The 24,471-nt window shown below is 46.1% G+C and overlaps 1 protein-coding gene across 7 annotated transcripts; it reads left to right on the forward strand.

Annotated features, from left to right (window-relative positions):
* The first annotated feature begins 1,791 nt into the window (after positions 1–1,791).
* Positions 1,792–24,341, forward strand: LOC122632263 (rho GTPase-activating protein 100F-like). Of its 7 annotated transcripts, none has more exons than XM_043818877.1 (23): positions 1,792–2,101; positions 3,662–3,761; positions 5,550–5,793; positions 13,881–13,994; positions 14,319–14,501; positions 14,679–14,837; positions 15,219–15,448; positions 15,542–15,800; positions 16,506–16,517; positions 17,552–17,804; positions 17,891–18,154; positions 18,240–18,398; positions 18,486–18,649; positions 18,794–19,142; positions 19,239–19,457; positions 19,541–19,929; positions 20,073–20,205; positions 20,362–20,481; positions 20,549–20,709; positions 20,806–20,998; positions 21,110–21,405; positions 23,777–24,123; positions 24,154–24,341. In XM_043818877.1, the coding sequence occupies exons 3-23, from the start codon at positions 5,575–5,577 to the stop codon at positions 24,179–24,181; spliced, it is 4,251 nt and encodes a 1,416-aa protein (XP_043674812.1). In that variant the 5' UTR covers positions 1,792–2,101; positions 3,662–3,761; positions 5,550–5,574; the 3' UTR covers positions 24,182–24,341. The 7 variants fall into 7 exon arrangements, with proteins under 7 accessions (XP_043674812.1, XP_043674811.1, XP_043674813.1 ...); XM_043818876.1 differs by having other exon boundaries at positions 23,777–24,088; positions 24,119–24,341; XM_043818878.1 differs by lacking the exon at positions 24,154–24,341 and adding an exon at positions 22,337–22,400 and having other exon boundaries at positions 21,106–21,405; positions 23,777–23,899.
* The last annotated feature ends 130 nt before the right edge of the window (positions 24,342–24,471 follow it).

Consider the following 24,471-nt stretch of genomic DNA (forward strand, 5'->3'; position numbering starts at 1 on the left):
AGTAACCCTTGTTGCTTCGAAGCCTTAGCGCCGAAAGAGGTCACGAATGAAAGGAACGAATTGAAAAAGGTGCGAAAGCCGTCTGGCATTCATTCGAACGCCACCAAATCGCGTCGTCGTCGCGTTCTCGGTATTACGCTCGACATTATGCCATTTTTTCTTCTTTCGTTTGGAGTCGTACGTTTAACGGACACACTTAATGTCGTCTTTAAACGAACGGATAGCGTTATCAGTACGCACTTGTATCTTCCTCTCTTCTATTTCATATCAAAGAGATTATCGCTTATTCGCGAATCGAAGAAAAGATTATCAGATCTCTTCGAAGTCATCGATTTTGTCACGCGACCTCTCTTTCGTAACTTAAGCGATTATTTACTAAAACATTGAGGCACACGTATGCGAATATATCGAATCGGGAAATACATAGGTAAAGGAGAACAAATATTTATCGATTTTTGGTAGATCGATTTCCTAAAGCGTGATCTTAATCGTAAGAGATCCATACCGAACCGTTTAGAAAGGCGATCGATCGATCGATCGGTCTCTAATCTCTGACACAGTCCTCCGGCACGTCTTCTGGTACGTCTCCATGTTAACGACAAACCCTCCAGCAGTCTTTCGCAATCAACGCTCGACAATTGACCTCTGATTGCGATTTTCCTTTTCGAGGGAGGAAATAAAGAGAGAGAGAAAGAGAGAGGCAGATGGGAAAAAGAAAAGAAGATACATCGACCCTTGTCGAAGGTTAAGACGCTTGAGAAACGGAGAAAGGATTCGTAAAAGCTGAATCGGAGGAAAGATTTAAAGACTCGAGTTTGGATTTACTCGCATGTAGGACGAGGAGTGTCATCGAAAAAGTATTTCGAATGGATCGAAGCGATCGATCGAACGGCCAGAAAAAGGAATCCTACGCGTCGGAATCTTTGGATAGACGCCGAGAACCGTACCGGACACCTACCATAGATGGTTGACAGGTAGGTAGGTATACGTACCTTAAGCCATCGGACAAGAAAGAAGACACGAAGAGATTATTGCGTGCAACGAAAGGATGCAAAAACGTTGCAAGGGCGAAAGGCTCCGGCGAAAAGCTCCGGCGTACGTACCTACGTTGACTATATTAACGCGTATCTTATATATGCTAGTATCTATTCGATTCCGATGGGATCGAAATTGGGAAAACGGGCGAGTTGGGTCGATCGTTCCGTTCCTTTTCGTCCCCTCGTCGTCGTCGTCGTCGTCGTCGTCGTCGTCGTCGACATCCTCCTTCTCGTCCGTTGTCCACGTCCCGCGATAAAGGAGCCGCGTACGCCGGCGTCGGCATGCGCACTCCCGACATCCAACATGTCCGTCTCGGTGACTGACTAGAGTCGGTATAGGGTAGTCGTGCTTACGCGGCGCGGCGCGTTGCACAGGGTCGGCTCGAATCGCGATTTCCACCCCGTCTTAGTTCGAGCCGCTTCGACGTCCTCGTCAAAAGTGCTTCTTTGCCGTCGCGTCTTCTTGCGTTTCTTTATCTCTACCTTTCGCGCTCGCAACACTCATTAATCCACCAACGTTTCTTTTCGCATCTTTTCTTCGCAGGAATCTTTACAAATCTCATGGACTTTGGCGTAAGAGGCAATATAGAGAGATGATCGCATAACTGGATTGGTCATACGTACATGTGAGAGAGAAAGAGAGAGCGAGAGCGAGAGCGAGAGAGAGAGAGAGAGAGAGAGAGAGAGCAGTGCTCACCGGCTATACGGTTAAATTGTAAAGACGAGAAGGAAGATAGAGAGCGAGGGTGAGAGTAAGGGAAAGAGAGAGAGAGAAGGATATAAAAGGAGAGGGGGTGAGTGAGAGGGCTGGGCGAGCGGGTGGGAAAGGCGAGCGAGAGAGACTACTCGAGGCAGGCGGGCGTATTGATTCCCGCGTGGCGTTATACGGCGAGGTGAGAAAGCTGCGAGCGGAAGATTCCTCCTGCTTCCTTCGCCGACAAGGAGAAACGGCAAGAGAAGAGAAAGAGAGAACAAAAGTATCTCGTAATTGGAATCAATCGAGTGGGCTAGTTGCACCGAGGAATACGTACGATCGCCGACTCTCTTACGAGATTCTCCGGAAGGTACGTTTAAGATCCTTGCTTATAATCCAATGAACCCTCTTTCGCGATTGCGCGTAAGCGAGCGAGTGAACGACCGACCGACCGACCGACCGACCGACCGACCGACCGACCGACCGACCGACCGACCGACCGACCGACCGACCGACCGACCGACCGACCGACCGACCGACCGACCGACCGACCGACCGACCGAACGACCGACAAACCGACAGACCGACCGAACAAACGAATGAACGAACGAAAGAACGAACGTACGGACGGATGGACGGACGGACGGACGGACGGACGGACGGACGAACGAACGTCCGAACGAACGAAGGAAAAACGAACGTGGCCTTGTTCGAGCACGCGCATCGCCTCGATCGCTCTACGTTTTTACGTTTATACGCGCGTTCTTTGAGGCGAGACGAAAAGAGATAGATGGATGAGAGGGCGGTTCGGTGGGAGCGAGAGGGAAGATGGTGGAAGCTACTCTCGAAAAAAGGGTATATCGATCGGTTGGTCCGGGACCATCGGCTGGCACGCCACCACGATTCCGTGCTGGTGGCTCTGCTCTGCTTTTCCCCATCCACCTCTCTTTCTCTTTCCTTTTCCTTCCTTCGGATTTGCCCTCTTGCTTCTTCTTACGCTTTCATTCGTTTTTCCGCGTTCCCGGCTAGAAGGAAGGAAAACGTGCGCGTTCCTTGAAAGGCCGCTAATAGTTCATATCGGGGTAACTACTGTTGCTGGTGCTCTGTCGGCACTGCCGGTGCTAGTAATTCCGCTACTACTGCTCCTGCTGCTGCTGCTGCTGCTGCTGCTGCTGCTGCTGCTGCCGGCGGGCTCTCTTAAACTCCCGTATCTCTTATCGATCGAAGACCGGCTCCATTTGCTTACGATACAAGCGTACGGACAAATCTTTCTTCCCTCTCTACGAGCGCTCCTTTCGAGATCGAGTACGTTCGCGTACGTACGTTTTTACGATGTACACGTGTTATTGATCCTCGTGCGGGGCGTACGATGGGAGTACTCGTCATTAAAAATAATCTCGTTCTTCGGTTTCCCCGTCTTTTAAAAGCGTCCTTCGTTCCGATTCCTCGATGATCGATCAAATATCGCGGCTCTGGTATCGTACGAGCGAAAAAAGAAAGGGTTTGGAGAATTCGTCGCGTCGCTCCGTAGAAAACTTTACGAGAGGAGAAAGGAAGGAGAGGGGGAAGGAGAGGAGGAGGAGCTGGATTTGGAGACTGTGCGGAGGTGTACGCGAGACACGTGTTGATTGGGCGTAGAGAAAAAGTAGTGAAAAGTGTAACACGTGGACGGACCAACTTCTCTCCTTCCTATCGCGGTCCGACGCTCGTTCCTTTTTTTTCTCTTTTTTGCTCCTTCTTTTTTTTTTTTTTTTTTTTTTTCATCCAAGATGCTACCCTCAAGAGACGAATTTTGACGTTCGATGGATGGTCGCGTAGGGTACTACGTGTCGGCGGGTACTGCCCGCTCTATGTACGACGCGTAATACTATCGATCGGTGCTCGCGCGGAAGTATATCGCTCTAATCCTGTCATTTTCTCTTGTGCTTAGGAGAAGAGAGCTTGACACGTGGACAAGAATGAAAGAATCTGTGAAACACTGGTCGTGCAGCGACACGTCGGTCCTTCACGCGAGAAATGCTTTTTAGAAGGTACACGATTATTATACATATTACGATTGGATCTCTTACCTTATTCACTTACCTACGCTTGCTCAGAGTCGTTCATCGATTACTCTGGAAATACGTAGCTGTCCGAATTATTCCATATGCATGATCGGTCCTATACGTGTATTTTCCGTGTCTACGACACCAAAATCTCTTATTACCAATTACTTTCGGCCATACATTTTCAGAGTTCTCTCTGAAACAAATTTGCCATTTACCTACCCAATCTCCTCTAACGTCACCTACAAAAACGATACCATCCATCCTAGTTTTTTCGTCCAACGTAGTTTTCGCTATTGTACGCTCACCTACTTTCCATTCTTTTTGATTTTTTAATAGCGACGTTTCGAACGAGCTCTCTGCGACATCTCGAAATGCGTCCGATGGGTCGTGCATCAGATATAATACGCGTTTAAAAGGATCGGATGAGATCTTGCATTACCCTGACGCGCGACTCGCTATGCGGGGTTCATTACGTCCGAACGATAAAGTACGCGTACGATAACGATGTTGTTTCCATTTAGTCGAATAATCTACGGAATCGTCTGTCCGTTTCGCATCTCATTTTTTTACGTCGAATCTTCCGATTACGAATATTCGTAACGTTACGACTTCCCGTCAGGGCTGCCGTCATATTACTTTCGCGAATTTATTTTCTAGGAGCAGTGCGACGCGCGACCAATTCGACGTGCCCTACGGATATTTTCACATCGTTGCATCGAGTATTCGAAACAAAGCGAAGAACGGATTCGTCTCTTCGATAGAAAAAGAACAATGTAAACGGGATAAATATCTTTCAACGGGTCAAGATCACGACGGTACTTCCTTGACTAGGTTACGAACTTGATCGACTCTTAACGAATTACCGTGTAACCTGACACGGAACGCTATACGTACCTATATTTAAATAGAAACCAGGAACCCTAGGGGAGGTAATCTTTGCTATCGTAAGCGATCATCGATCGCCTTACGTTTATTTTTTCTTAAGAAGGAATAAAGGAAATGAGTCGCATGCGAATGCGAAAGTAGATCGTGCATCGTACGACGCGCACTCGTACGTGCGATCGAGAACGAAAAGAAAAAATAAACCAGAGGTCCGTATCGTTCGATCGATTTTCGATCAAAAGGGTCATCCATTAGCGAATTAACGTCTCGGATATCGAACGAAGAATGGAAAGTGGGTTAACCGGATCGTGGAAACGCTAAATGTAATAAAATATGTACGATATCGAAAGGTACGGGGGATGAGACGAGAAGAAAAAATAGAAATCAGCGATGAATCGCTACGATATGAATGACGGAGGATGGTTTCGTTGCGATCGAAAGATCGATAAAGATCGAACGAAATCTTTGGAGCGATCGCTAGTGATCGATGTCAATCGCTTCGCTTTTATCGCGATCGCTCGGAACAAGATCATCGGGTACTCGAGGTTCGTCTCGAGTCGAGCGCGGTGTTCGCGTTCGGTACGAGATAATCCTTCAAGACGCGAAAAGTTCGGCCTCGTTCGATTCGTATTAAATTCCAATTATCGTTCCAATCATCGTCCGTCGGACGGACGCACACACTCGAAAGCAACTCGAGCAACGATTTCGCGATTTCCCTCGGAAGGCTCGAGTATCCTCCGCGCTCGAGCGGCCCTCGAGCCGCGCTCGAGCCGCGCTCGACTCCGGACCCGATCGAGCGAACCCTTCCCGCTATCCGTTCGATCCTTTTGCCCCAAAGTCTTTGCGGACTGTTAAAAGAGATAGCAAAAACACGTCGCTTTGATCCAGGAAGAGGGCATGACGCACCGAACTCATGCAGTGGCGAAAACACGTGCGCATCAAGTACGGTGGTCGAGTCGGTGTCGGTCAAGGACAGCAGGATCGGGATCAGGTGCAGCTGCAGGTGCGCGTGGTGCAGCTGCAGCGGGAACGGGGCGCACGACTCAGCTACGTCTGTCATCAGCCTCAACTCTCGTCTACGGCTCGCCGCGATTGCAGTGCAGCAGCCATGCTCTGCTGCGGCCGGAGGAAAGTAAGTGAAAGTCGTTCCTACGAGTAATCTACCTATCGTCGAACGAGTACCTTCGACGAATCGTTCTACCATCCTGCCAATCTGTGGGTAGACGCGCGTTTCGGGCCTTCTATATCTTATTTTCGACGTAACCCGACGTAGCTCCGGCCCCTCTCCGACGCTTTCTTTCCGATGATTCATCCTGCGTTCTCGTCGAGTTAAGAAATAGCGTCAGGATTGCGCCCGGGTTGCGCCGAGTACGAATGAAAGTCGTTCGCGCCGTCGACCCGATAAGATTGCTTTCTGAATTATTGTCGTTAAATCGATCGGCTCGATAAATCGTATCGAGAGTTAAGTGGAAGCTCGCGACGAACGGCTTCGTGATCGGGGAACCCGTCGTACGAGCTTACGTATCTTAACTTTTAGACGAATTCAACGTACGCACGAGACGTATACGATTCTTTTATCAAAAATACGATGGAACGCGATCCTTTGTACTCGGCTAACCGGAACGGTCGCGGAAAAGTGAGAATATTTCTCAGAAAAGAGAGGCCTTCCTTTTTTTTCCCATTTTTGTCCCCCACCGTTCGATGCTTCGGATCGCGAACTCGTGCACGGTTGGCTCGTAACGAAGAGGAGCACGTGAAATTTTTTAGAAAAAATAGCACGGACGCGCGTGTGCTGCGTGAAGATAGGGGATCCGTTGCGCAGGTTAGTACTCGACGCAACGACACGGTAGCCTTTGGCATGCGTCTTTCCTTTCCGACGACGACGACGACGCAACTCTCGGCAATCCGATTGGCATGGCACCTTTCGAAAATTTTTGCAAAGACGAGAACCTTCTTCGATTACCGCTACCGGTTCAACGAAAGATCTAAACGTTCGAGATAAAGACGAAGAGCGTACCGCCGATCGATTTTTAGAAGAGAGAGCGAGAGAGAGAGAGGATGAGGAGGACGAGTGGCGGAGCTCTCGAATCCATTAAAATTTTGCAAATGGCGCAATAACATAATAAGCCGCGTCCTCGTCGTCATAGACGTCGACGTCAACCGCAACGACAACGACGTGGAAGAGAAGAACGTAACAATCTATTACGAGGCTCTCTAAGCTCGCTACAGCGTCATCGTATAATTAATTAGGCGCTCGTCGATAAGGGTCTTCGACGAAAGAACTTGTTCTCGAAACTGCTGGCAAGATATACGATCTATCGTTTTTCATTTTTTTCTTTTCCACCGAAACGATGTTCGAACGTTCTTTTCGCATTTTAGCGGAATACGTTAGAACGCTATGCTTCCACGAAAAGTACCGACGATTTTTTCAGACCTAACGACTCCTCCCAAGTCCGTAACCAGTGCCAATCGAATCTCTGTGCGCACGCGATGTTTCGTAGGGACGAGTCAAGTAGAGTTCCAAAGCCGAGGTGAAATAACAACACAGTTAAACGGGAGCAAATGACGTTGCAACTCGAACCTTCGTTATTCGAAGCTTCAACGCGCCGAGCGCAATTTATGAGAAGGACCTTCGTCGTTATGGACTCGGAGTTCTCCTAGTCGAATAATTTCGAGTGTTCGCTCGCCTCGACCAAGCTCCATTATTTCCTGCGAATTTTATTCTTCGCTTTTAATAAGCCCAACTCCGTCAGCTTTTTTCTTTCCTCTTCCTGTCCTCGCAGAGAGAGAGAGAGAGAGAGAGAAAAGAACGCGCTTGTTCCTATCGCACTCGCGACATAGTAAATAGAGCGAAGCGTTTTCACGAGTAGTAAACGGCCGATTCTTCTTACAGAGTCAAAAGGTTGTCTTCGATGGACAAAAGTTCAATTTCAAAGCGACGCGTAGCCGTCCATCTAGCAGGTGAATTCGCGGAAACACAAATATCGAACATCGTACGATGAGGGCCTTGATGCTTATAGTTAGTAAATATAGGAACTCTGTACGCTCTATCCTCGATCGACGAGTAAATCATTCAGCGTGACCCAAATTCTGTCTTGACGTAAAATGCCATTCGCATTGTGCCGATCGACGAATGCCGCGCGATTCTTACGCCTCAACGTGCCCGAGTCAATGCTTCTTTACGGAAAGATCAATTACGCGAGTGTAGTCTGGACTCGCTAGAAAACGCCAAACCCGCATTCACTTGGTACTTTCTGTCTATGTTTCGCCATATATCTTACATGCCGAATTTTCGAAATATAAACCTAAACTCGAATCGGCCGATTTCTATCGAGTACGTTCGTTCTTTAACTCTAATTACGTCGAGCGCGCTAATAATCACGACGCCTTTGACGTATTTGAAATCAAACAACGTTTCTATGTATTGTCTGGCTCGTACGATAGATTACTAACAACGAGGCAGGGGGAAGAGAGAGAGAGAGAGAGAGAGAGAGGGAGGGAGAAAGATCAAAGCCAACTCGAAGTAGCAGTAGACACGGACATCTTTGATTCAGCAATAAGCAGTAATGGACGGTTCGCTCGTCAAACAACGGGCTTTGACCTCGCGAATACCTACGTTTTACATTTTACATTAACTGCGTTCCCGACTCGGAAAAGCTTCAAAAGATGGACACAAAGGTAGATGGAGTATCTTGAGTATTCTGAAATCGAAGCGGTTCTATGTTCGTGCAACCGCTTTAAATATTCCTGGAATAAAGAATAGTAATATCGCTCGAAGTCGTACGATTAGAGAAAGGTTAACTCGTTTCGTTCTTATATCAACGTTCCTACATCGACGAAATTGCAAGGACAGAAGAACGAGTAATATGAATAAATCCGCGATTGATCTTTCTGTATCAATGACACGGCCAGTGAACGATGATCTTCGCTACGTCACGTTAATGAACAGCCGTTTATCTTGGCATACTCTAATGCGAAATCAATATCTAATTATCTTCCATCGACCTTATCCATCTTTCTACCCTCTTTATAGCGACAGTCCGCTGCCCTTCGACGCTCTATCGACGGTGCGAGTCCTACGTTGTCCTTCGAATCGACGATTAAGTCGTTATCGCCGACGCTTAATGATACGACAACGTCGAGCGTAATTCTTTCGCGGACCGTACGTCGATCGATTCAACGTTTTTCCATTTCTAATTCGAGGAAGGAAAAAATTTGCGAAAATTTACGGAGGAGGAACGTTGGGCGCTCGGGCTCGTCGATAATCGGAAACTCGTTCTTTTTATCGCTTCGACGAGAACCAAAGCCGAGGTTGTAAAGTGCACAAGCGCGTGCAGGAGGAAATTTCGATCGGGGTAGGCTCGAGACGATGGAATTTCCTCGTAGCACACGTGACACGTCCTTAAGCGGTCTTTTGCCACCCTTCCTTTCCTACTCGGCCGTTAACGCGTCGGGGAAGATTGCATATTGCGGAGGGCTAATTGTCGCCTCGCCTAGACTCGCTTCCCCTTTTTCGCCGTTCCGTCGGGAGTCGCGATAGAAGAGAGGAGACGGCGAAACGAAGAGGGGAGAAGAAAGATGAAGAGGATGAATATAAATATAGGTAGGGCGCACGGGAGCGAGGAAAGGGGAGAGAAGGAAAAAATGGGGCAGAGGCGGGGAATGTCGGACGAAAAGGAAGTCTCTTTGATTTTCAGCTGGGCCGCAATTATCCCTCTTGCACGTTCCACATACCGGAATTAGAGCAGTTGGATCGTTACGATCCCTTTTCTCTTTTCCACCGTTTTCTCATGTGGTCGTGGTTCCACGTGAAAATCTATGAAGAGATTCCGCAGGAGAGATACCTCTGGACGGGCACGACGCAACCCCAGAAAATGTGTCTACCGACGAAGGGCCTCGTACGCGCTAAAATGCCACTCGCGTGCATCGAATTTCGTTTAAATTCGCTGCCGAACTAAAACCTCCTTTAAACCGCTGCTGTTTCAGATATCATCACTCGTCGACCAATCTCGTTCTCCCGCACAATTGTTTGGAAATCGTTCGATCGGTGTCGTAGAGTCGATAAGTAAAAAAAAAAAAAAAAGGAAAAAAAAAAAGATCTAAAGGAAAAGCCGCGACTTTCCCAATATCGCGCAGATACGTGGAATATTTTCAATACGAACGTCGACGAATGTGGGACTCTGTAACCATTTCTGTGCGATCTCCAAGGAGATTTAAGTTCGCTGCAAACCGCTTCGAAACGTGGCTTCGAGCCTGGAACGAAGACGTTTCCTATGGAATTTTTCTTTGCACTCATTGCACACCCGTTTTTAATCTCTTTGCGACGATAAACACATCCGCGACTCCGACTATTCCCAGCTTTTTTCTCTCCATCGTACGGCAGGTCCTATCGCGCAAAAGAAAGAAGAACGCGCGGCGCGAAATCAATATCTCGGTGCAGCGTATTTCGAAAAGTTTCCGTCCACCGAATCTACGAAACGGGACATAGGCCGGTTCCTTCTGCAATATCTAGGTATCGATGATAGATATGGAATTAGTATCGGAAATACGATCGATGTGCTTGCAAATTTTCGATCGATTCCAATCCTGTCCTCGATCTTACGTCAAGATCCATGGAACGATATCATCCTTTCTCTTCTCGAAATTTACTCGTTTCTACTCGTTTCTACCAAGTGATCATCCTGATAGGGCTTAATTTTCTCCTATAAATTATCTTTAATGCCACCCTGTCTCGTGTAATTGAATTTGCGAGAAAAAGAAATGGCGCGTAATAACGAAGTTGGGAAATGAAGTTATATTACTTTTACCGTTATCTAGGTTTTGTCTCGCTAGACGCCTCGCCAACGCCTCGTTCTATTCTTTTCAAAATCCATCTCGTTTTATATCGCTCTCTTAAATATCCCAAAACTAACAAATATCGATGGATTGGGATGGAAACGGATAGAACGTACATATCCATACGTTCCTTCCCCGATAGGATTATATATCTATATAGGTACCTAGGTACGTAGTTCGCGCACGATTGGGCACGATACCCAATAAAGGTCTTTCGATAAAGCTTCGAAAAACGGATCCGATTCCTCGGCGATATCTTCCGAGTGACCCATTCGATTTCGTCTCCCGAGTCAAAAGTACCCTTGTCTCGGCCTTCTCTCTGTAGTCTACCTTCAAAGCTCTTCTTTCATAAGAGTTTGGCATTCGTGTATCCATCGAGAGGGATCCGCGAGACATCGCGTCTGTGTGTATGTCCGAACAGCGAACACTACGAATGCTAAAAATTGCGAATTTTTATGGACGGCTCTTTGCCCGATCGATCAGAATGTAACAAGAAAGCATCCTCGATACGTAAAAAGAAGCATCTATTATATTATATCCTCTTTCGTAGGGACATGGGTCTATCGTCTATCTATCTATATGCATGCGCGCGCGTGTGCATGCGTCTGTGTAGTATCATTACGTATATCAGAGAACGTCTGTGCCATTTAGAAAATGATATTACGAACGTACGCCGAGCGCCTTATTACGTGGGATATATTTCTCACGATCCACTAAATTATCGCGTTAGAAAAGGTCAAGATTATCCAGGGACTATGATATATTATATATAACTAGGCGAGAAAAGACTATTTTTATTAATAGACGCCGATCATCGATTTTCCCCGTTCCTTGCTGTTCTTACAAATTCGAGAAAGCGTTCGATTCCTTAATGCGACATAACGAGCGCAATTTCTTTCGCTCAAATCGTCGAAAAAAAAAATCATGATGGATGATGGTTCATCAATCGGCAAAAGTACCGTCGCAACGAATCACTCGTCGGATCGAACTTTTAGCTCGCTAATTACGAAAGCCGAACAATCGGAAGAGTCGTAGAGACGGACTCGCGCTCTTGCCCACTTGAGCTTAGGCGACGCACGCTTTTTCACTCGCCCCTTCTCGTGCTTTTCACGCGTATGTAGGTACGTATAGAAAAACTCGAGGAGAGAGAGAGAGAGAGAGAGAGAGAGAGAGAATATACACGTAACACTGGCGCATATCATCTTTCATCCCACCCATGTAACCTAGCACACGATCTTTCTCCCTCCCTCGTTCCCCTCTAAAGATATATATCTTTGCATAACCGTCGATGCCCTCGAACCTATCGTTTCTCTTCCTCGAACCTATAGAGGCAGAGAAAATGGGACTAGCTGAAAGGGGGTGTAAATACGTCGAACCACATATGAACCGTATATGTACGTTCACGGTCAGTAGGTATTTATCGTATGCATACCAACGTGTGCGGCGTATCGTGTGCAGCGTATCGTGTGGTCTATCGTGTGGCGCAAAGTTCACGTAGAGACACGTGGTCGAGCGGTTAACCATGCACACATGCGCCGTACGCCCCATCACCTACGCACAAATCTACGATATAGATGTGCGCGCGTGTGCGTGCATGCACACATATATCCTATACCCTACGTGGTAAGCAGCCGCGCTGTTACACCTGTCCAGCACTGTCGGCAGCGCCATATAGCTGACACTTTTCTATCGTTAAGAGCAGCCTATATACGACACGAGACACCTACGTGTTCGAAACATACGGGTATCTTAGTCGTCTAAACGCGGAATCGAAAGGCGCAAGCGCCAAGTGTACCCTCTCCCTCTTTCCAGAGCGCGTGCGCGCGCCCACACGACCGACGACGGGTAGACGAGTTGAATCGAGCTTTTCCAGGTCCACGAAGCGCAGGCGCGCTGAACCGACATCGTATTGCAGGATTCTGCAAAGACCAGAGGGGTCTTTCATCCCTCTTCATTTCCCTCTCTTTCTCCCCAATCCCTATTTACTACATTCTCTTGGCTCGGCATTCCATCTCTTTCTCCTACCTCCTCTCTTTCTATCCCTACTGTCTTTCGATCTCCCTGCCACTCCCCTTTTTTCAACCGTCGATGGCCGTAACGTGCGTACGCCTGCGTACACGTCGCCACTACTTACTACCACGTTTTACTACTGATACTTACGTCTACTACGCGCAGCGGCGTAGCACACGCTTTTTCATTTCTCTTCGAAGGATCACGAAATGAATTGTTTCGATTTTCCCGATTGCTATCGGACGAAAGGTTCGATCGGAGGAGAATCATCTTGGTCCTTGTCTCGCCGCGACTTAGGGCGAACAAATCTCTATGCGAGCTTTGATGCGAAGATCATTGATGCAAGCGACTGATGACGATGGTAAAGCGCGGATATCTCTCCTAGCTCGTGATCGTACGTCTGAGAATGAGAAAAATAAAGAGGATGGGCTAGGGTGGAAAGGGCAGAAGGAAGGAAACGCATGGAAGTGACGGACGAGGGTGACGTTCGAGCGAAAGAGGTGGAAGGGAAGATGAAAGGGGGATGTGGTTGTATCGAAAGGAAATCAGGGACGGAACCGGCGTTGAACGAGGACATGGATAGACGTAGAAAAAGTAGTGGGAGGAGGTGGTGGACGGACGCGAAGCAGGAAAGAGGTTGTACGGTGACGTCATGGCGGATCGATAGTCACCCACACTCCGTGCCTAGCGAGAGTATTACGCGGGAATAGCGCGTGCGCGGCTTCCGTACGCTTCCGAGTACTTCTTCCCGCCATATTAGCCACTATAGGGTAGACGAGGATGTGCGACAGGGGTGGCTCGGGGTGCTTCTTCTCCCGTAAGGTAATCCTCGCGGTGTTATATACCTTCCACCTTGTTCTTTATATCTCGGAGCATATATCGACGCGTGAAAAGGAGCGTACGAGAGAGAGGGCGGGGGGGTGGGGAGGGGGGAAAGGGAGGGAAAAATAGGGAGACGGAATCTCTCTATATAGTACCTCGCTATCTAATAGCACCTCGCGGTTAACGCGTGGCACACCGAGCTCGAAGGGAAACGTGGGACGCTAGAGGTTGGAACCTCTAGAGTTGGCGAGCGAAAGGAAATGGAAAACGAACGAAAGGATACATAGGAAGGAGTTTTAGGCGATTCTCCTGGAAAAATCCAGAGATAAAAAAGGCGATTAAGTATCGCACAGAGGCTCTTCTCGGCCTCGGCTGGTACATCTCTTTCGAGTACTATCTATCGGTTCGATCGCCACGCGTTTGGCATACTTTTTGACAAAAAGTACTCATACGTATCCGACATGATCTTGGTTAAGAACGTCCGCGCGACGGCAGGAGGGTGATACGTCTCGACGAATCAATCAACTAATTATAGAATCGGTGTAATTATAGGAGGGCCGGGGGGAAGTGACAGACATAAGCGCAAGTCCTGGGAGGCAAGCTCCTACCAACCAGTTGCGCCCCAAGGAACCACCATCTTTGGTCATCCAGGGAGACTTCCGAAAAGTAATCATTTCGTATACTCTATATAATACTCTATATAAAGTCGCCATTGATATTTGTGAAATATGACCCGACGATAAATTCGACGATAAATTCGACGATAAATTCGAAGATAAATTCGAGGATAAATTCGAATGGAAAGGAATCCAGTTCGACGGTCGATGTAAAATATTGATTTCGATGAATTAGACTAATAAGGATAATGATAAATAAAGATAATGGTTTCTCGATGGAATATATCCGAGGAGGGTCGATTTCACAAAAGCGTATCGTCAAAAATATCTCGGTCCGTTACGCTTCCTGAAGCGGAAGGACGTTCTGTTGCAGATAAGCGGGATCAGTTCGGACATCTTCAAGCAGATCGAAACGGTCGAGAACGATCATGACGCCTCGACGGCAGCGGCCCTCGAAGCTGTTGAACGAAGGGGTGACATGGTCGTTCGCGTCATCGAGCCCCGACAAATGGGCAGACAAGTGTCCGAAGCGGCAAAGAAATTTATCGCGATGCAGGTACGTCCCCGTTAATCGTCCAATAGCGGGATCCGATCGAGCGATTTTCGATAATAGTAGTAATGATAATAACAATAATGACGACGACGACGACGACGACGACGATAACAACGATATGAAATCGCGCGCATAGCGCTCAGGATTGGATCTCTTATGCGATTCACGTTCCTCTTTTAGGATCCTAAACACCCCATCCACCTTGTTGAGATAATTAAAAGGCCGGGACAGACGCTTGGCTTATATATACGCGAAGGTAATGGCGTGGACAGAAACGACGGCGTCTTCATCTCAAGGATAGCATTGGAGACAGCCGTCTATAACAGCGGCTGCTTGAAGGTGAGAATTTCAATCGAGTAATCCGTCCTCGTTCGTCTTATATACCCTAGAGGAAAAGGATACGAGTTCGTAGGTCGTAAGAGGAAGCCTCCTTTGTCTTCTCATCGATCGAGACAATTTAATTCGCGAAGACGGCCCGAAAAGCGGGCCGAACGAATCCATTAGAATCGTCGAATTCGTCAAGGAGAGAGAGCGAGAAAGCTCTCTCGTCGGGGCGAACGATCAAACGCGCAGTCCCAGATTCAACTCCGCATACGTATTTTTACTATAATCGACGATTCTTCGAGTAGATTTTGGCAAGGTTCGAATCGTGACGCCCCCTCGATCGATATAAAATTCGGTATGGAGACGTTGAAAACTGTAAAAATCTCGTTCTCCCAGGTAGGCGACGAGATCCTCGCGGTAAATTTAGTGGACGTGACGCACATGAGCCTGGACGATGTCGTTATCATTATGTCGATACCAAGGAGGCTCATTCTCTCGACCCGACACGGTCCCCATCAAGCTGTCTCTCATAGTCGTCAGACCGAGCACAAAGCACCACCGGTCGTAGTGATCAAGAGGGAACTGAACGAAGACGAGAGCGACCACGCTACGAGCAATCATGTCAGGTATAGAATCTAACGGCAGACCGGCGGGATGATCCGATCGCGGCGATCGCGACTCGAGCGGACTAAACGAAATACACTTTTCTCGATCGACAGGGATAGCAGTCGCAGACGAGGCGACGGACGGGAGATGTTACCCTCCCGATCGCAACTAGGCCTTACGGGTTTGGGATCGAGTCAAGATTTGGGTTCCAGTAACGGCGATCTTTATTACAATTCGAGACCGGAAGGACATTGGTCTTATCAACCGCCACCACCGCCGGTTATCACCCATCAACCGAAACCTGCCACCGCACAACATTTTCAACCTTACGAGCGTGGATATCCGAAGACTTTGGAGAGTCTGGCCGAGAAAGTAAGTTTTCGACCTGCACGCGGTACATCTACGGTACGCTACGGATGTCGTTCGTCTAACGATAAGAAACTTGACATAGCTCGAGATTCTCTCAACGCTCTCCGATCGATTCGAGAAAAAACACAGCCAATTCGAAAGAAAGACAAACGATTGGCCTGTCCGATCCGGCCTGTCAATCTCGATCTGATGTCACGTGTAGATACTATACATAGATGTTCTAGACGATGTGGATCGAGCACCCTTTCGTACACCTATCTGCACCAATTTAACACTTGTTTTCCCTTCTATATCTCCGATAAACGCTACGTTACGTTAGAAAAGAAAGTGGTGAATTCGTCTACTGTCTCGAGACACTCTCCGATAGAAATCAGAGTGATCATTGCACTTTTATTGCCCAACACGATCTCCGAGTCTTTCGGATAATTGATATTACGATGAAATATGAACGGAGTCGAATCGCGCGACGTGCCTCGTTAAATTACATTAATGTAATGACACGTTTTGCATGCTTCTACCTACAAAGACGAGAGCTTTCGCTTCTATGTCCGCTTGATTATTTAATGTGTCATCAATATCCGAAACTCAATGTATTTCCGAACGGCACGGAGTGTCGACACGTTTTTACGACACGACGTTCGTCTTTCGATGTCGTCTTTCATATAACTAATCGGTTCTATGAATGAATGCTACATTGAAATTAACCAGGATTTTACGAAGGTAAAGACAACACTAACTCTTTCTTCATATCTAGAATTGTGTATAGGTATAAGTGCAATTTATCGTACTGTACGCGACATTGATACATGCTCGAAATTATTCCAAACTATATACGTGCATTTCCTTCGACCGAATCCGTACGATCGAATTTCTATAGGAAGCATTTAATTGTTCCAATACCACGGTCAATTCGGCACCGTATACCAAATGTATGCATCGGCAGTACATCCAACCCGAATATTTCCTTCGATCATTCTCCTCCGTCCTTTCGCTAGTAATAAATTTCATTCGAGCTCGTAATCGATAGGTAGGTATACCTTTCGTCATTACGATGCATACATTTTTCCTCCGTATCGATAAATCTTCTCTTCCAAATACGATCGAACGCGTTTAATTTGATTATTGGCTCGAATTAAATCGACGGAATATGATTACGAACTAAGAAAGTCGCGTACGTGTACCGCTATATTTTTATACGTAAACCCCCTACTTTTTTCGTTGCCTCGTACGTATGCTTGCTGTGCAATTCCTTCCATCGATTTCTTTCTCTCGTCCTGCATTTTGAATCTTATTATATCTGTATCTATTGTCTATATCATTCTATCGTAATCGTGATCGTTGACCAATGGACATTATGATTGATCTTGTCGTACGTTCCCTTAGAAATCGATCTCTCGATTATTTTTCATTTCGCAAACCCAGAATGCAACCAGATCGCTTAATTGCTCATCCTTGAGAGACCGATCATAGTGTCGATGGGAATTTGAGTTAAATGGATCATCGGTGCCTTCGATTATCGTCGACTGCGTTTCCGCGCCGTTTCCGTTAGAGGTTAGTTATAGATTCCATGCTATTATAACTCTCGTTTCTATCTCCATTTCCATCCGTCGACCAAACGTTTACCGTCGACGTGATCTCATAGTCAGATCGTACGTCGCGAAGTTGACGATAGTCCGAGGCACGAAACGAACGCCGCGTCTGTCGAATGAAACGCGTCGATAACGTAACACGTCGCAACGGTGCACTGCAAATAGGTACACTCCTTCTATACCGGGCCAGTGATGCCCTCGAACGATGGACGTCGAATGTCCACCGGTGGCGGAATGCAATCGGTCGCAGGAAGATTGTCAGGGCAGAGCCAGTCCTCTCATTACGGTTACTCTCAGCATACCGGAAGTGGAAGGATCATTCCAAGAAGCGGTTCGGATCAACATCTACCGCGCGTCGATTACACGAGCATAACGATGCCGGCTCGTCACACTCTTCTAAGATCGAGCTTAAAATCTGGTACGCGTTCCGTCCCGATAAAGGCGGTGTTGTTACTATCGTTCCTACTCGATACTCCATCATTCAAATCATTTTCCTTTATGCAGGAACGTCGGCATTGCGATACAACACCAGATACGGGACCCAAGCCGACACGCCATCGATCACACCAAGACGAAATCCGGTTGGTACTTTGACTAGGAGACACAGACCATCCTTGGATTATGCTTCCGATACCGAGGCCACGTGTTCGAGTTCACCGAAATCTGCCTACTACTATTACAGACACAATATGAATAATCCACCATCGAGCAGTGCCGTCTCACACCTTGCCACCCTATCGAGATCGCAAATTGGTCAGGGTATGGCGGGTAATTAATTTTTTAACCAGCGCGTCGTTCGATCCTCGCTCTTCGGTTTACGATACTTTTCTTTCTTTTCGCTCCTGTGCTCTAGGATTGAGATCGAACTCTTTGCCCCGAAGTGGTAGAACGTTGCCGCAACAGCCAGGCATCAGGTCGGGTCTCAGTACGGTGGCATCGGGATTGATCGATCAGGAAGACAGCGACGGTGCTTTGTCGGCCCCGGAATTGCCTTCGATTAGACGGGATAGGGGTAACCATATAAACAAAACAAAGCGCGCCTTGCCCAGATAAGTACGTGAATTTTCACTCTCGTATTTTTGTTAACGCGACGAAACAGGTAGGATACCGTCGTCGCCTAGCGTATTCACTTCCGACGAATATCGAGCGTGGTTGAGCAGAACGCCTAGCACGAGCGCACTGTACGAGCAGATCAGGGCCACCACGAACCGACCACCGCGTTATACCTATAGCGCTGAAAATATTCACGCGGCGGCCAGTCAAGTAAATTATCTTATTCCTCGATCTTGCATTTGATTGTTTTTACGAGAGAGAGGGAGGGAGAGAGAGAGAGAGAGAGAGAGAGAGAGAGAGAGAGAGAGAGAGAAAAGATTCAAGCGTTCGCTCAACGTAACGTTTATGTCGTAGGGCGATTATGGTAGTTACGGGACATACAGACCACTCTCTAGTACGTTGGATCGGCTCTCAACGAGATCTGCCTCGGCACAACAAGTTAATTTGGCGAATTTAAGAGCGTCGACGGCTATTAGTTCGACGTGTCATCGGGGTACAGGCAATCCTAGGCCGGCATCGGTGGCTACAAGCGCACGTTCCTCCTTGGCAAGTCAAAAACCGTCGTTAGGAAGCTCAGCGAGTCAAAGGGCGACGTCAGTTAGAAGAATTAGAAACTTATTAGACCTCGAATCTACGAGAAGTATACCGACCCCCACACCTACCAGAACTCAGGATCAAAGACTGCTAGATATTAATCCTGCAGGTAAGTTTCTTCCAACAAATTCTTGTAATCTCGACGACGTTGAACGATAAACTGATGTCTTCGCCGTCGTTAATCCCATATAATGTGATTTTTTAGAGTTCCTCAAGTATAAGATAGAAAAGCCACCGACAGTGGGTACTCCGAGTTCGACCAGTTCCCTCTTGAGTTCGCTCGGGGAGACCAGCGGTGGTGATCTGGCAGGTGGGGTCAGTGGATTGCTCTGGGTACACCTGTTAGCGGGTCGCGGCCTTCGTTCGACTACAACCTCCTCGGCAGCAACTACGCCCTCAACGCCATCGGGTCAGCCTAATTTAGGTACGTGAAAAGATCGATAACGAATAAACGAATAATAAATAACGATCGATTAACGTCCACGCATTATTAACAATAATAAACAGCTAGTTGTGGCCTGAGAGACTTATATTGCGTACTGGAGTGTGACAGAGTGCACAAAGCACGGACCGTCGTGCGAACGGGCGATTTGATGTTCGATTGGGACGAAACCTTCGAGCTGGATCTCGTAGGAAATCGGCAGCTGGATCTGCTCGTGTATTCTTGGGACCCACAATATCGGCACAAACTCTGTTATAAAGGATCGGTACACTTGGCGACTTTGCTCAAGGAAGCGGCGGTGCATCAGTTGGCGGTTAAAGTCGAACCTCGAGGTACAATCTATTTAAGACTGCGATATACCGACGCCCAGCAGACTTTTAGACGCAGGGGATTACCAGTTATATCCCTCGCTACCAGAGTAGCGCCTTTGTTCGGAGTTGATCTCGATACCGTTGTAAGTTTCATACTTGTAGTACATGTACCTGTAGTATGTGTGCTATATATATGTATGTATGTATCTACGTACGTACATCCGTACATGTCTTTTCCTAATAATCGAATAATCAAATAAAAGTACTACCCGAATCTTATTCTCAGGTTAGTCGAGAGTCAAAGACTGGAGGAGTTCCCGGTGGTGTTTCCACGGCACTAGCAATGGGAGTTCCAAACGTACCGATAATAGTTTGGCGATGCGTCGAGGAGGTTGAAAGGAGAGGCTTGGATATTATAGGTCTGTAACATCGAGATGATTCTTATCGGCAGTACTTTGAAGTATCGTATACCAACTATTATTCCATATCTACATCTATACATACGTACATATGTATATATATTATATTATACATATATATATATATATATATATATATATATATATATATTACAGGCTTGTATAGACTTTGTGGCTCGGCAACTAAAAAGAGGATATTAAGAGAAGCTTTTGAACGAAACGCACGATCGGTCAATCTGTCGCCCGACAATGTACCAGACATAAACGTTATCACGGGTAAGTTTTTACCAAAGTTAAACCTTGCCTGTTAGCAAAGTTTAAACGTGATCGTTTTTCGATATAGGCGTACTGAAAGATTATTTACGTGAACTTCCGGAACCCCTCTTTACTAAATGTCTCTATCAAATGATGGTCGATGCGCTAGCCGTTTGTTTGCCCGACGACCCACAAGGCAACGCTAAACTTATGTTCAGTATATTGGATTGTTTACCTAAAGTTAACAGAGTAAGTTTAACAAGATGACACGATATATCGTAATATTTTACTTATATTGACACATAAATGCACAATAGAATTAAAACGATAACGTTTCGATTGCAGTGTACGTTGATTTACTTATTGGACCACTTGGCAATGGTCGTTTCTCAATGCAACAAAATGTCACCAGCGAGTTTGGCCGTTTGTTTTGGACCAGTACTCATGTTACATTCGGAAGAAGGTGGTCCTCCGTTGGATTTCCAACAGCCGATCGCTGTATTGAAATATCTTTTGGAAATATGGCCAATTAAGTCAGGTAATGATATCATTTACTTCCGTTAAGATAATTTTCCAATCAAAGTTATTTCAAAAATATAACAAAAGGACGAATAAGGGCCGAGTAATCAGACACTCATTTCACAGACAGTTCGGAAGACTTCTTCAGTCGGTTCAGCGCTTCCTCGAGTTACGCCAGCAATCGAGCACAGCAACAATCAGCAGCAAGTGGAGCAGCAGCATCATCATCAACAGCAACAGCAGCAGCAGCAGCAGCAGCAGCAGGTTCAGCAACAGGTACAACAACAGGTACAGGGAACATTGGGACGAACAGGGCTGCTTTGGCAGCAGCCACCCTCACTTCATCGTCCACCCCAAACTACAGCAGCCGAAGCCCTCGCACCCTCCATTCGTCCGCCTCCGCCGCCGCCAATCAAGCCTCGACAGGTGCGTTGCACAGACAATTAACGTCGATGTGTTCGGCCGTAATAAATGTTAATCATGTTTGAAATACTATTACCTAGTAAAAAAGAAAAGGTCGATTTTCTGGCACTGAATCAGCTCCGTGAATCAGCTGCGCAAACGCATTACGAATTTCATTCGAAGCCAACGTTCCGGTAAATTTTCAATCATTTAGCGCTTAAAGAAAAAAGAAAAACATATTAACCATACAAACCATTTTATTCTCGAATGAAGAATATATCAAAGAAATATTCCAACGACGTTCATCCGCTTAACAATAAGTGCTTTCATCGATCATTAGGCGATTTTCTATCGGTCATTATTCTCGACGATTCGCAATCTGTTTGGAGCGCAGTAGCACGATAATTACCAATGATCTTTCCACCACGCTACTACTCCTTCCGCTCTCTTTTCTTCTCTCGCTGTGTTGTTCTCACTATTGTTTAGCGCGCATGCGAACGATCTATGCCGTTCGAAACATTTCTTCTACACTTATTTAGGTTAAACGATCGTGTAAATATCCTATCGGTAAATATCTGGCGAATGGACCAAAAACTATTGTACATATATACGTATTTTCTCGATCACTCGCTTTGCAAAATGTTCTATACACACATTTATTTAGCTGCTGCGCACCAAAGTATATCATTCGTAATAAATCACTCGCATAACATTTTGCGCGAATTTTAGATCACTCATTTATTTTGCATACCTTACGTGTTTATGCAAAATACCTTCGTGCATGTCTCGATGTCAGTTCTGTACGAATCAATTTTGTCAGCATAAAAAAGGAGATATCTATTCGTCGCGCGGCGCTATGATTTCCTTTTGCGTCTATAGTTTCGACGTTTTTCGATTATAGTGACGATTTACGTTGTCTTCTTTATCTTTTTTCGTTTGGGCACGTATTCTTCAGAGCAAGCGCAAATTGCCGGCTCTACCAAACCGCTAACAGTACAGAGACGCCGCTTCTTGCACAGGTATTATTATTATTATCATTATCATTATTATTATTATTATTATTATTATTGTTATTATTGTTATTATTATTATTATTATTATTATTATTATTATTACTATTACTATTATTATTATTTTTATTATTATCATCATCATCATTATTATTATCATCATTATTATTGTTGTTGTTGTTGTTGTTGTTGTTGTTGTTGTTGTTGTTGTTGTTGTTGTTATCATTATTATTACCATCGTCATGGTTATTATCATCATCGTTGTTGTTGTCACTTGTCGATATTATTATTATTACTATTACTATCACTATTACTACTACTATTATTATTATTATTATCATTATTCTTATTATTATTTTATCATCGTCATCATCATTGTTATTATTTCTATTGCCGTTGTTGTTACTGTCCTTGTTACCGTTATTACCATTATCATCATCATCATTTTCATTCATATTTTCATCCGCTAATTACTTTACAATCACGTGCATGGCTCAATTCAGATGTCGGAGAATCGATCGAGTTTGCGCAACTCACTTTTAAATCATACTCGACGTCGTTCATCTTTGATAACCATCTTGATAAACCACTGCCTCGTAAAGTATCCGGCATTTGGTATAAAGTGCGAATTCGTAGGAATCAAAAGCGTACCTCTCGTCGCCAAAAAAGTTTGTAGTGAAGAGCGCTTATCCCATCGATTCTTTGGTAACCACAAAATATCGATCGATTGCTCCATTTCCGATTTTGTAAATTCGAACGTTGAAACGACGTTGAAGCGACTTCTTATTATCGTAAACGGCAATTAGATATTTTTCTCTTCTCTCCTTTTTCTCTTTTTCCTTTTATTTACTTATTTATTTCTTTTTCCTTCTTTTCGTTCCTTTTCGATAAAAAATTATATCTATCGATAAGAAATAATCGGTATGTTCGTCGGATAGACGCAAGCGTGGGAGGAGAGGATGGGTTTGACTCTTGACGGTACCGGACGATGTACCAATACGAACGTAATTTTATTCTTTATACGCGAGCTTTAGTATCAGCTTTGAAAATTCTGTTAATTCCGTTGATCGATGAAATTTATTGAACAAAGTCCAATTTGATCGATTATTTAGTGTTTCGTTGTAACGTATTAGCCGTTTGATAAAAAACGCGAAAAAGAGGAAATACTTTGTGAGAAATCCAGTAACAGAAAGGATACCGAGCTTGATCAACGAAATGTCTCTTTTTATCTCGTTTGATGATTAAAAAGCAAAGGAAAGAGAAAGTGTAATCGGACCGGTCAGATCTCTTTGAAGGTTTTAACGAAGAGAAAAGGGAGAATTGAGGATGGGAAAATAACGAAATAAGAGAAACATTTTCGGGGGCGATTGCGTCCGCTTGCGTAGGTGATAGTCTCGTCTCCCGGTTCACCTAGCAGCGAGGAGTCGGAAGCCTCGCCGGAGCCGATTGACAAGAGCCTCCTGGGGGGTTTGGGATTTGAGAAGGTCGGGGAAACTGCTACAACGACGGCTGGCTCGAGTGTTGGCTCGATCATAGCGGGTGCGGGTGCGGGTTCGGGTGTGGGCGCGGGCGCGAGGGCGATCGCGACCGAACAAATGACGCCTACGAGCAGCGTCGACACGGAGGAAACCCGTATCTTGGAAGAGCCCGAGAAAGGTGTCGAAGGAGACGTCGAGGCAAGCGACGACGATCGCCATCAGCAACAGCAACAGCAACAGCAACAGCAACAGCAACAGCAACAGCGACAACAACAGCAACAGCAACAACAACTTCCGAAAACGAGCCATTAATTAGGGGTGGTTGCGAGCGGAAACCATCGAACATTGACGAGATGCGTCGCGCAGTGAGTAAACGGAATGAGCGCGAGTGAGAACCATGCTTCGTTCGAGCAAATAATAGACTAGCCGTATAAATAGAATACAAATAAAATAACACCGTGCTCGTAACGGATCTCTGTCGATGTTTTCTGGCCTTTTTATTCGCGAGTTCGACGGTTTCGACCATTTCGACGATCGTCTTTCCCTCGTCGACGATCTTTCCAACTGATTTCGTCGCACGTCGCCTCAGAAATTTCTCTCGG

The sequence above is a fragment of the Vespula pensylvanica genome, chromosome 10, assembly GCF_014466175.1.
Source record: "Vespula pensylvanica isolate Volc-1 chromosome 10, ASM1446617v1, whole genome shotgun sequence".
Classification (NCBI taxonomy): Eukaryota; Metazoa; Arthropoda; class Insecta; order Hymenoptera; family Vespidae; genus Vespula; species Vespula pensylvanica.